Source organism: Embiotoca jacksoni, unplaced genomic scaffold, assembly GCF_022577435.1.
Source record: "Embiotoca jacksoni isolate LCO1_2020_lvr unplaced genomic scaffold, fEmbJac1.0.p SCAF_5, whole genome shotgun sequence".
In the NCBI taxonomy this organism is placed as follows: domain Eukaryota; kingdom Metazoa; phylum Chordata; class Actinopteri; family Embiotocidae; genus Embiotoca; species Embiotoca jacksoni.
Genome location: NW_027185403.1, coordinates 12,606,164 through 12,619,931, shown reverse-complemented (window position 1 = coordinate 12,619,931; position 13,768 = coordinate 12,606,164). Strand labels below are relative to the sequence as shown.

The window sequence follows — 13,768 nt, the reverse complement described above, 5'->3', positions numbered from 1 at the left end:
AAAAAACCGGAAAAAAAAAAGTCTGCTATCCGCTACGATTTTTTTTTTTTTTTTATTTTATTTTTTTTAAGGAAATAACAGGCGTTAAATTGACTTCAACACGACGTGGTAGAGTACCGACACGTTTATGAATGCGGTCCCGGCGGGGCGGTCTCCATGCGGTAGCTGCGTAAGCCGTGAAAACGGGAGTTGAAGCTACAGGAAGAAAAACACGTTGTCTCCTTCGTCGGGTAGCAGCAGGTAACGGTCGCCCGGTCAGGAGACGCTAAACCGGCTTCAGCTCAAAGCCTTTCCGCCCTCGTTCTCAGGATGCCATGCCACAATCAGCAGCTCAACAATGTCAACAGCGGTCAAGAGCACCCGATGAAGCAAGTACGGTTTGCAAACAACAACAGCAGCAGCAGCAGCAGCGCTGCAGTCCTGTCCAACTCTGAGCCTCAGCCCGTCAGCCAGGACGACCTGGGACCGCAGCTCAAGCTGCTTCCTCTCAACGACCAGATCCGTGAATTACAGACAATAATCAGAGACAAGTGAGTCTGACAACACCGTAAAAAAAACACACACACACAAAAAAAATCAAGTTATTTATACCTCCAGTTCAAGACGAAACTCTAGGTGCTATTATGAAATATTTTAACTGTGTTTACAGTCTTTACAGGACAATATAATTAGTAGATAAATGTGATGGCCAAGAAGAAAATAATATATATTTAATTTGAATGAAATCACGTAAAGTCAAGGGACATTGGGTATTGAAGGGTTAAATTCAGTTTCTTAGTCGCTGACGTAATAATTTCAATGACACAATTTTACACGACATCAAGAACAATATGATTTATAATTTTGTACCGGGACCAAAAGAATATCTGTGTGAACTAAAGATGCAACAATTAGTCATTTATTGTAGTGGCTGATTGACACAAAACTAATCCCCAATTATTTTGATAATCAATGGATTGTTTTAAGTATTTTTTTTTATAAAAAAATGCTCACATTTTAACTTCTTAAATTTGAACGTTTTCACGTTCCTGTTGTCCTCCATAATTATGAAGTGAATATTGTTTGGACAGAACGAGACCCGTCGGCCTGAACACTGGGCTCTGGGAAACACTGGTTAAAAACGTTTTGCCAGTTTTTGCCATTTTGATCAAGAAAATTATTGACAGACTAATCGTTAGTGAATATAACTGTTAGTTGCAGCCCCATGTTACCCAATACCATCCAAAATAAGGGATAACCCCTATCAGCTCCACGCAATCATGTTCAGATTTTAATCTGAAGGAGAAATAAGATCACCAGTAACCAACAATAACCACGTTTAATCTAATAAAGCTCATGTTTATATTTCCAGGACAACCAGCAGAGGAGATTTTGTGTTTTGTGCAGACCGACTGGTAAGATCATGATACACTTACCACATGCTGTAACTGTGTGTATGTGTACGTTTAAAATGCGTATCCCTTTTTTGCTCAATGACAGATCAGATTAGTAGTTGAAGAGGGCTTGAATCAGCTCCCCTATTCAGAGTGTACTGTGACCACACCAACAGGTGAGTCTCTCTCCAACAACAGAGAGAGTAAAAAAAAAAAAAGGACTTGAGTTCCCATTCGTCACTGTTTTACCTCCAGCGTGATATATGATGGAGTGGGCCTGTTCAGAACTACGTTTGTGACTGCTGCTGCTTCATTCTCCCCTCAGGGTACAAGTATGACGGTGTCAAGTTTGAAAGAGGCAACTGTGGAGTCAGCATTATGAGGAGCGGTGAGTTAAAGCTGCTGTAGCATACCTACCAAATTAGAGCCTTTCCTTTCCTGTCTAAGGACATGCCAACGATGTACTCATGCTGTACATACTGTTCTTCACTTATTCATCAGGTTATAATAACCTTTTGTTTAGGAGCACCCAGTTCTTTTCTCCCCGTAAAACTGAAAATAATGAATTATCCAATAGATCCACATCACGTGAGGTGTTTGAGACGGATACCTTTCTGCACTGGTCTCTGAATGCATCTCAGTCAGCAGAACACGCACAGTTCACTTTGTATTCAGAGAAAATCTGAATTTATTGTCCTTGAATGACTATCAGGAATGTTGGTCATGTTGTCTACTTGCCAGTCAGATTTGCAAGAGTAAAATGAACAAATTCAGCCAATTTTATGATTTTTATGATGATGAGACACACATGGGCTCCTTTGTGTCTCATCAGGAGCGCGGTAGTTGACACATATCACATGAAGTGCTGTTGGAAATCCCCACTGATGGAGAAAACACCACCCCCAAAATACAAATTTAACCTTTTCGACCCTGTTCTGTTCTGTGTCCTCCCACAGGTGAGGCCATGGAGCAGGGTCTCCGCGATTGCTGCCGCTCCATCCGCATTGGCAAGATCCTCATCCAGAGTGATGAAGAGACACAGAAAGCCAAGGTCTACTATGCCAAGTTCCCCCCAGATGTGTATAGAAGAAAAGTGCTGCTCATGTACCCCATTCTTAGTAAGTAGCAGAGCCCAGTTTATCCTCCTAGTAACTCTAGTTTACCTCCTGCAGTGGCACATACATGTGAAGAGGTGTCCAAGTTTTGTGCAAATGCAAATCCAATTTTATGTATTTATTCATTTTGAGAAATCTCCCTTGAGTTGACCTTCACCACCAAGTCTGCATTACCACATCATACAGGCCCATTCACACTGCTCTGATAATTATAGCCCTCATGGGGGAAATTATACACTGCCTGGGAGATAGCCACCAGGCTGCTGAATAGCATAATAAGGGCCAACAAAAATAGTAGCTTAATAGCCCTTGTTTCCCAACCAAGCAGCATTTTTCTGTTCTCAGTTTTTTGAAAAAATGCCTTGGTGGCCGAGCTTGGTTGAAGGTATGTTGTACTGTGTCAGAATGATGGAACATATGGTTTCATTAAGGCATGCTAACAGGGGGAGAAATTAAAGCTTGTCAAGAGCCCAGACTCATGAGCAGATCAGTCATCGGGCAACTCTGTTCCCTTTTGAGACTCTTGCATAATGCAGCAGCTATATACATTTTATAAATGAAATTTTAAATGAACACATATTGTTTCATTTCTGTAAATGACATGACATTGTAAACAGGTGAACGTGAGGCAAACAAGTAACCTTACATTTTCTGTATGTGTGCAGGTACGGGGAACACTGTGATTGAGGCGGTGAGGGTGCTGATCGAACACGGAGTCCAGCCCAAACACATCATCCTGCTCAGCCTCTTCTCCACGCCTCACGGTAAACCAGCCAACTGCAGCTTATCACCCATTTACTTTTGTTTACCCAACAGATCAAACACTCAGTCCTGAATCTGCTGTCATTGTCTTCATATAACACACTGCTGGTATATTACAAACACAAGGCTTTTCTACCACTAATGACGACTGGCTTTAGAAAATGGGGTTGCACTTGGTTAAAGCCCATTTTTAAGGGTTTAAATATAATATTGGAATTTATTGGTTAATTTGTGGTCATATAATCTAGTTTTCGCTCCATTACCTATTGGCCAGATTGCCATGACATTGAATATAAATACTGATGGTTTCCCAGAGAAGGATTTCTAATGATTTTAAACCCCTTAACCTTTTTTTTCTAGTGAATCTGTCAGGTGAAAGATTCCACTTAAACAAATGTGAAGGGCATGATACATTTACTACTCTGAAGTGGATAAAGTATTTTTAAAACACTTGCATTGCAGTGTTAAAATGTTTTTAATGTTATTATGTTAAAATGGCAGCAGAATCATCCCACTGTCTGTTACCAGTGTCTATAAAGCTGCTCTCAGTGTTTTTTTTATTTTTTATAATGACAGTGTATCTATTGACAATGTTAAAAAATTTGATGGCCACAGCAGACCGTTGCTTTCATCGAAAAAGCACTTAAAACCCACTGTGCACTACCGGCTCAGCACCAAACGACAGACGGATGAAGTAGCAACACCAGACTAGCTGCTAAACATAGTGGAGCAGAAAGAGAAATTTCCCTCAGGGGATAGCAGAGACAAAAAAACAGCCTCCAAATAAATGATGATGCTGTTCTGTAACAGCCGGTCATGAAGGAAAGCCACCGCTTGGTAAAAGGTTTGCCATAACATCTTGTCGATATGACAGTATGTTGTGTTTAGAGCTGCAATGATCGGTCAATGAATCAACAAGTTGATTGACAGAAAAATAATGGTCAACTATTTTGATAATCAACTAATTAACCATTTTGAGTCATTTAAAAAAAAAAAAAAAAAAACATTCTCTGATTCCAGCTTCTTAAATGTGAATATTTTCAGGTTCCTTCAGTCCTCCACGATAATAAACTGAATATTGTTGGTCAGGACAAAACAAGACACTTTCGGCTTTGGAAAACACCGATCGACATTTTCACCAGTTTCTGACATTTTCAAGACCAAACAATTAATCCATTAATCAATAAACATCCAATAGATAAATCAATAATGAAAATCAATGAAAATAATCATTAGTTACAGCCCCAGTTGTGTTCACAAGTTTTTTTCTGAAGCCCGAGACTATCCGTGTCTTGTCACAACTCAGCTGTGCTTAGACTCGCCACAGAGCAGCTGAGGCTGGCAGGAGTTCAGTCGTTCCTTCTGGACATTTGTCATCCAGTCATGAATTTCCTGGCAATCTTGCATCAGAAAATAATTTAGATAGTCAAGTTGCTGCGGCTGTGTTTACCGACTCCTAACAATCACGTCAAGGCATTAGGATGCCTTTAAAAACGTAACCTGATGTTTACGTCTCTTCCAGGAGCTAAATCTATAATCCAGGAGTTCCCCGATATAACCATCTTGACAACAGAGGTTCACCCGGTGGCTCCGACACATTTCGGACAGAGGTACTTCGGCACCGACTAAACTGAAGACAACCTGAGGAACATGATCTGCAAATTGCTTTGGGTATCTTTTTGCTATACTATGTCTTGTTTCTCATGTTCTCCTTGTTGTGCCAAACACTGCAACTTAATTACAAAGTTCTGATTTATTATGTTTTTGCGGTGTATGCTTATGCTGTTGAAAGAAAATGACTCAACCATATAAAGAGTTCAACTTGGATCATTTTATTTTGCATGTTACAACAACTGATGGATCAATAAAGAATTTATATTTGTTTACAGACAGAACAGCAAATGAAATTGGATTGGGATTTTTGGTAGTTCTCGGGTGATGAAAGAGGGAAGCGCCACAATCACATAATGCAAACAAACCGTTCAAAAGGGACCATATTACTCCAGCGATATTTAACTCTGGTCTGCCAACTGGGTGTAATTTCTCATCGTCTCATGCTATAAATGTCCTATTTGATAAAAACACATCGCTTCAATTAATGGATCAAAATATACAGACACTGCCAGCAGCAGGTGTGAATTAACTTAATAGACAGGGAAAAAAAGCAGAACATTATAACAATAAATAGACACGAGATGACATGAAACACTCGATCTTTCCTAACATTTCTATACAAGCTTTCAAACACCAAATCGGATCTCGGATAAAAACATACAGATTTAATTGATAAATAAACAGAAGCCTTTCTCAGACAAGAGTAGCATTCAATTTGGCTTACCCAACATAGAAAAACCGATCTAATGAATCAATTTAAAGTGTCAAGATCAAACGGCATCAAGGCTCAATAAAGTCTCAAGATTTTACTCGTACTGATAAATAGGCGAACTCGATTACAGAAATGATTTTTAACTAAGAACGCCGGCTAAATACAACAAACAGTCTCGATGAGGAGGATCTGTTTCATTGGTATTAAAAAAAATTTAAAATACGTAAACACGGGTAAAAGAAAAAGAAAAAAATCAGAACATCATATTACAGAAGACCATTGCCCTGCACCAACCAGTGGATGAGGATCAGTCAGTGTATACATGTACAGTTATATGAATACTTAAAAAGATCAAAGATGGAAACAGACATAGAAGCACCTATGTCCTCGCCTGTGCATGATTTTGTGCCGATGATAAAAGCTGCTTTCACTTCACTTGCATCATCCTGCATCCACACTTCAGTGTAATCTCACTAGGGATGGCTGATATGACGGAAAACAAGATCGTGATAATTGTTTTTAAAAAATGTCTATCACGGTATGTCTCATACGCTCTCCTCAGACTTAAAGTAATCATCTCAAAGATTTTCATTTAAATAAATGTCTGTCGCTATCTATCGCCGTATCAGGTAACCCCAATGATAATCGAGGCTGTGGCCCACGGATGACAGCCCTTCAATTAGCAGTATTGTGAAGTGAACGAGCTGGGTGTCTGTGGAGACACTTCTGGGGTATTGCGCAAGTGGCGCAATAGTTGTTCTGCCAGAGAGGGTAGGCGGAGCGAAACGACGCAACAGACTGGTTCTTCAAATCCCTCATCAACTGCCACCTGACTGACGCCACACAGGTGACTCTGTCCCAGAAAAGTTGAAAAACACAGCTGCAGTTACTGCTTGTCGCCACAGGTGCCGCCAAAGAGGGCAAAACACGTCTTTGAGACTAACTTTAAAAAAATCAAACGGATAACTGCATTTTTTTAAAAGCAGCAATGCAGCCAACAGCATTTAAGTCATGATATACAATATATTCAACACATGACTACTCTGAAAAATTATAAACATTATATTAAGTGTGCCATAATATTCAGGAGTTAAATGTAACTCAAGTTTAATCTATTTTGTTTGCATTGTTAATGCCATTGTAACTGCAACAGGGACGCTAACATAGTCTATAAAAGCATTATATGATAGGTTCTTCCATAAATATGTGCCTAAAATATTGGCACACTGTACTCACAAGCAGGAGGATACATTCTCAGGAGAAACTGATTCCCACAACAGAGGAATAGTTGCATTAATAAGGCGCAGATAAAGTCAGGTATTATTATATGCTAATGATCATTGAGAAAAATAAAGTTAAATCTTATGTTAAATATGCTGCAAACCCCAAAATGGTAAGAGCTCAAACAACTGACCCACTCCAAGAGACCTCTGGAGCGTTATGGGTGTGGGGTCGCTTTAGATACCACCCTGTGAAGGCCAAGCTCAGAGGTGCAACACTGTAAACTCAGCTCTGAAACAGAGGCATACAAAAATAGCACAGTGCCAGACAGAAGCTTCCTAATTCCCCAAGTATCAGTAACAAACCCACTGGGACCGGTGCCTTCAACACAATCAACAACTACAGGCAAATACAGTACATTTTCTGTGGTACATAACAGTTGCCTTTTTGTAAGTGAGGTAATGTTCGACTCTTTTTTTTTTTCTTTTTTCTTCTTCTTCCAAATAACACTGATGCTATTGTTTATCCATCCAGACAGAGGAGAGGTGATGCTGCCGCTGGTCATCCAATCAGTTCCTTTTTTCATCATTATGTAAAACAGCAGGGGGAAATTGGCAATGACAGTCCAAATGCAGGTTTTAATCCACTCGTTTGGCCCCCTTCAGCATGTCCGAACATCCACATGATTTGGAATGCATTTACCTTGTGGTACAGTGTGTGTGTGATTTAGGTCCTCATATCCTGTACCAGTGTAAATTATTCCTCCATCTCTATGGTAACAGATGGATCTTGGTCTCCAACTGGAATGAGAGAAAAGACATTTCGGCATGCTAATGCATCATGTTTTTTAGTGGTTTTGTTGTAGCTGATGCAGGTCATGGTTAACGGTGTGTTTCATATGACCACCAGGTGGTGGCAGAATATTACGGTTGCAATCCAAACACAGCAGCAGTTACACAGGCCGAGACTGATGCCTCCAGGTCATTGAAACTGAACTAATGTTGTATAAATCTGTTGTGGTTTGATGTGATTGCTGTAGCAGAGAAAGTGCACAATAATAAGCCTTTTTAATCCAAAGCGGCAAAGTGTGTTCTTCCTCCAACTGCGTATGCTGAATGGGAGAGGGGGACTTTCATCAGGTATTGGTTTGTTTTGTTTAATGTTTTGATGCACAAAATTTTTGCAATATTTTCGGACAATTTTTGCGGATTGCCAGAACCGATATAAGCATTTATTGTTCCACCTAATTGCAGAGAACAATGAATCTCCTGCAGTGGAATTACCTTATTACTATGCCTACTGTTAATGTGATGGCCCATTGACAGATGCTTTTTACGATTTACACATTGACTGGGCAAAATAAGAACTCTACTTAAATCTATTAATTTGTTATGTAAAACATTGCCAATATTTATTTTCCATGTACCATTTTCTTTTCAAAATAACTGGCGGATCCTTCCTACTTAACCAGGCTTAGATGAGGCCCTCCCTGTAACAATCATTACAAACAGCAAATTTGCAATCCCTTTCAACCACTTAAAAAAATTTGTTAATTAAAAAAATAAAAAAAATCACACTGCAGACATATTGTTGCACCCTCTGTCACGCTGCATGCACACCCTCACACCAGGGATATCGCCTCAAGCATATAGGCATCATTAAAGTGTCATTTTATCTTCCTGCTATATCACCAGAGATGTTTATTTCATACTGATTTCAATATGTAATTTGAATGCCTTTGCTGGCTAATACCAATAACGTGCAGATGTTTACGTGTATCCCTGGTTTGAATACAAACCTTCCAAGTCAGGAAGTAGAACATTTATGAGTTTTGGGATGATGTATTGCATGCATTGTATTGATGCGTTTCCAGGTCCCTGATGGTAATTTCGTCGGTCATAGAAATGAAATTACCTGCAACTGAAGCTTTCAGAAATATTTTGCTATCAACCAAGGCATTAAAACAAGTGAGTAGAATTGGGATTACTCTCAACCAATAAAAGACATAACTTTCAGAGGAATCCACCAAACACAGACAGCTTATAGGACACAGGCGCTCATGTACCTGTTCATTTGTGTGCAGAGGGTAAAACATTTTTTTGAGAGTAGAGTTTAAAGTCAGCAGCTGCCTGCATGAATTTGGCTCTGATTTTATTTTGTTTGGCATTTACAGCCTTACCACAGGAAACTGCAAAGCAATTTGCAAGGTGAAAATTACCTCCCAATACACAGTAATTACCCACATAAAAGATTTTGGGTAAAGAGCTACACACATTTTGTTTTTGAAGATGCTTTCAATGGACTGTTTTCACACCATGAGAGACAATAATTCCAGAAGGAAAAAGTTTGGATTTCTTATGCCATAAATCTTATCTACAGGAGTTTACAGCCAAGAACCACACTTCTTAGGTCCTATATATTTTGGTGAAACGCCACAACTCTCTTTAGACTCTGATAATGAGAAATATTGACCCAGTTTATCGGGTGATCTTTATCACAACACAAAGATTCGTCTAATTTAACTTGAATGTAAAATATATTTTAGTTGCAAGATTGAAAAACCTTTGTGTTCTGGATACTAAAGACAGTGTGTGTAAGTATAAATAAGATAAAAATTGAATTAAACTCACCCAAGCTTCCTTCCTCAGACCCATCATCTGACTCATCCCACATGTCCTCATTCGCCAATAAGGGGTTCTGGGATTCAGAACTCCGATCCTTCAAGGGAAAGTAGTGGCCGTTCCCTTGGCTGACAGATACGAGATACAAAAGGAGATTCAAGACTATGACCAAAAGGTCCAACCATTGAGCCAACTCAACATTTTATTTATTAGCTCCAACACTTCTACCTGTAAAATCACAACTTCATATTGTCTATCCAATCAACTATCCCTTATGTTTTGAATAGTCAGTTTACTATTTTAATTATCAAATACTGCAATTTATTTTTTTACCTGGTTCTGTAATTTTATTGTCTGTCTGTTGCAAATAAAAAAAATTATAGGACAACAACTCAAGTATACAGGTTCACAATTGCCATCCGTTAATTATGCATCTAACCTGCTGTCTCCTGAAAGTAAACTCACCTTGTAAAGACAGGGATGAACCACAGTCTCCTGTCCTCTCCAAATACCTGCTGCAGGTTTCTGCGTATACCGACATTAAAGCCATTTCTGTCTGGTCCACTGACAAAAGCTGGAGCCGAGAAGGCCTCTGGGAAAGGAAAAAGACCTGTATGTAAGAACATGTCTTCACGCTTCACTTCTCCATGCCTATTTCTGTAAACAACCTGAATTCATGACCCAAGAAAGACCAAATAGGTCCTCCATTTATGACATTAGTGGTAAATATAGGGAATTTAAGAAGTTTTCCGATAAATATGTAAACCCTCACCTAAGGTGGACCTGTTCTTGGCCACCAACCAACAGTGGTAGCCAAAGAGGAACATGAGACTGACGAAGAACATGAGTGCCACAAACATGAGGAAGAGGACATGGAACTTTGCGGGCCCATTTGGCAAATCCCCCTGAAAGAGAGAAACAGGAGAACTAGAAACTTGAGAAAAAAAACGGGTGGCTTTAAAAAGCCATAACCAAAGACAGTAGGCCCTGTTCTCTGTTGTTTTGAAAAAGGAAATAGTGACTGAAACTCGCATTATCAAACGTTTAACATGACACTCACCACCCAGAACTTGAGGAAATACTGAAACACTGTTGCTGCGATGAATACGCAGTACAACATCGAGTAGGAGAGGAAAAGAAGGAAAAACTTGTAGTTGGAATAACCAACACAGTTATTCACCCTAAAAGAGAAAGAAACTCTGGGGTCAGAAAAAAATGATAACAGGAGTTCATTAACATTGACATGTAGGCTAACTTACAACTTACCAGGGACAGTGATGGTCCATCTTCAAGACACACCTATAAAAGGAAAACAAAGTTGTTGTTTTTCTCCATTATTTAGAGAGTATGGCAGCTATGTTAAAGCATTAAATACCTTAATACTATTCCTCAAATCATAAAACTTCCAACTTTTATTACAGCCTTCTTAACATGTTCTCTGGCTACCTGCCGATTCCTTTTGCTAATCCACAGCACTGATTGATCATCAAGATATCGTTTCTAAGAGATAGCAGGCCAACAAAGCAACATCCTCTAATTATCACCAACAAATATCTCCTTGCCTACGGCGACCTCTCTAGATCAATGGATTGGGGAGGAAAGGCTGGCTTACGTTTCACAAACCGAGCAGTGGTGACAGCGGTCGGGCTTCAGTACCTGGCAGCGGTCGCAGAACCTGATAGCTGGAGACAAGAGGATGACCAGTTGAGGGAACGACATTCGAGCTGAGCGTGCCCTTCACATCCTTCCTGCAGCCTAGAACTTATTCTCAGCAATCAGCACTAATGAAAGAGATACATGGGCCGATTGCGCTGGACGGCGACGCTCGAGATCGCACACGAAGCTGCCATTGCCCTAACCTACTTGCTCTCACCACACACAGATTATGTGCGAGATGACGGACGGCGGCTATCGTACCTGCCTCGTGGGTTTGACATGTGGCACGTAAATGTGTGTGACAGGAAAACTTACCTCCGGACTGAGCGCGGGTGAAAATGGGCAGTTTCTTTGCGATATCAACCAGGATTTGTTTCTGAGCATCTGGCCTCTCCTCCATCTCGTATCTTTGCTTGTCTGAGTAGGAAAGCTGAAACTAAAACACACCAGATTTTTATTTTTTTTCCAAACAACAGATATGAATATATGATACAAAAAAAAAAAAAGAAAAAAAAGAATATTGTTTTATATTCAGGCTTTCATCTTCCAGCGCTTAGGCTACCTTCTTGCAAGGTGTCGCAGCAGGGGTAAATATGGACTTCCAGTAAGTCCAGGAGAACATCACAAAGCACACATGAAATACCAGTAGATATGCCACTGCAAGCACAAAATATACAAAATAATATCACAACAATGATATACAAAACAACCGTGACATGAACTTAGCAAAAAAAAAATAAAAAAAAAATAAAAAAAATTAGAGGGTAATTTACCTTTTTCCATTGTATTGGTGAGTGTAACTGTTAAAACAAGAACATGGCATTAAAAAAAAACACACAAGCTGGATGCCAGAAACAGGAAACAATGGAGCTACTTGTTTCTACTAACACGTCCAATAGAGGAACATTATTTACACGACGAGCCAGATTGTCAGGTTGGAGGTTTAGCAGGGAGCAACAACGGTGCAATAGTTACATGAAACCGGAGTTAATGCTGACAATATCAAATTAAAAATCATGTTCACCAAATAAAAGCCTACACCCGAAACCACTTCCGCCTAGTTTGCTAGCTCCTGCTCGGTCTATCACGATATTTGTTGTCAACACCGCTGTGCGGTAATCAGTGGTGAAACGCTGCAAATCACAACAAACCAAGCCAGCTGGTCATACTTACAGACACACAGCTCAAAGACGTAGGCGTAGTACGACCACAGCACGACGGCGGTAATAATAAGAACAGGTATCCAGGAGAAAACCCTTTGACAGCATCTCAAACCTCTGGAGAGAGCCATAGTCCATCTGTCTTCCGCGCTCCTCTGCGCTCGACTACCATTCCTGGGATTTATGCATCCGTGACATCGGGGAGCGATTCACTGCACTGAAATGCCCAGACCCGTGTTTTTAGTCTTTTATTTATTTATTTATTTTACATCGGTAACGAACTCGTTACTTTTACTGCTTGAATATGATTTATAATCTTATAAAATAAGCTAATAGGTGCTGCGTCACAGGTTAATGGCAAATTCCTGTGAACCCGTCACAGGTAGGTTTTGTTTATAGACACTGTACACTGGCAATACATTTATTAAGAATTAAAAAAACAAAACAGTACAGTTTGACCTTACATCATCTTTTCTGGATTTCATTAAAAATGTATTTGAAATGTACAAAAAAAAAAACGCATTGCAATTCATATAACAAAAAGAAGATCATCAATAGGCAACATTAGCTCTTCTGGTTGACATGACACTCGGAAAAGTGTAAAAAACACAATTTAATGATGGAAGAATTCTATGGGATCAAAATAGGGGCACAAAGATGTTGTGCTCGTGACATGATGTTCACAAATAATTTCACAGTCCGCACTTTTATTTCACGATTCCTTGTGCACCTAAAAAAAAATGCATGCTTGTATCTTAATGTGTAAGCTTGTAGAAGAAAACTCTTCTCACAAATTTTAATCTGTGAATGTGTGAAACTGTTTTGTAGCTGCAAACATTTTTTGTGCACACAGATATAATTTACACATGTGCAAAATGTTCTGATTGGCCAGACAGCGGGCACCGTGCTGATTGGCTGGACAGCTCCGGCGTAAAAACGGAGTCAAAATTCGTCCGCGTTGTTGTAGCTCCTGTCTGTAACTTCAGTGTCATACTTGAAGGTGGAAAAAGTATGTGTCCGTAACTTCAGGGTCACACACAAAAATAGGAAATGTGTGTGTCCCTCTTCAAGACTTTGTACAGGCACAAAAACATTTTGCACGTGTAAATGATATCTGTGTGCACAAAATTTGTTTGCACATACACAAACGTGTTTACAGCTGCAAAACGTTTTCACACATTCACAGGTTTGAATTTGTGAGAAAAGTTATGTTTTACAAGCTTACACATTCAGATACAAGCATGCAATTTGTTTTTACGTGCAGACAAAACGTGAAATACAAGTGCAGACTGTGAAATTATTTGTGAACATCATTTCACAAGCACAAAATCTTTATGACCCTCATTTGATCCCATAGAATTACATTGTCTTTGCTTTGGTTTCAAGGCACCTTCATCGTGTCTGTTGTCCAAAAAAAAAGAAAAAGGTAAATTTTTCAAGAAGCAATCAAAGCAAAGGTCTTAACAAGCGAAAGCACAAAGTACCAAGCTTCACAAGACAAAAGTCACGACAAAAAGATAATTGCAATGTACTA

The 13,768-nt window shown here is 39.5% G+C and overlaps 2 protein-coding genes across 2 annotated transcripts; one reads left to right on the top strand and one right to left on the bottom strand.

The window, feature by feature from the left end:
- The first annotated feature begins 1 nt into the window (after window position 1).
- On the top strand, window positions 2-5,157 carry uprt (uracil phosphoribosyltransferase (FUR1) homolog (S. cerevisiae)). Its single transcript, XM_069171749.1, has 7 exons — window positions 2-530; window positions 1,352-1,394; window positions 1,480-1,549; window positions 1,699-1,761; window positions 2,330-2,491; window positions 3,154-3,252; window positions 4,773-5,157. The coding sequence occupies exons 1-7, from the start codon at window positions 310-312 to the stop codon at window positions 4,877-4,879; spliced, it is 765 nt and encodes a 254-aa protein (XP_069027850.1). The 5' UTR covers window positions 2-309; the 3' UTR covers window positions 4,880-5,157.
- zdhhc15b (zinc finger DHHC-type palmitoyltransferase 15b) lies at window positions 5,062-12,419 on the bottom strand. The gene is made up of 11 exons (XM_069171748.1): window positions 12,248-12,419; window positions 11,848-11,874; window positions 11,637-11,731; window positions 11,390-11,510; window positions 11,031-11,100; window positions 10,685-10,717; window positions 10,479-10,599; window positions 10,191-10,323; window positions 9,884-10,010; window positions 9,428-9,546; window positions 5,062-7,597 (listed from the first exon to the last, which is right to left on the bottom strand). The coding sequence occupies exons 1-11, from the start codon at window positions 12,363-12,365 to the stop codon at window positions 7,554-7,556; spliced, it is 1,008 nt and encodes a 335-aa protein (XP_069027849.1). The 5' UTR covers window positions 12,366-12,419; the 3' UTR covers window positions 5,062-7,553.
- Between the last annotated feature and the right edge of the window lie 1,349 nt (window positions 12,420-13,768).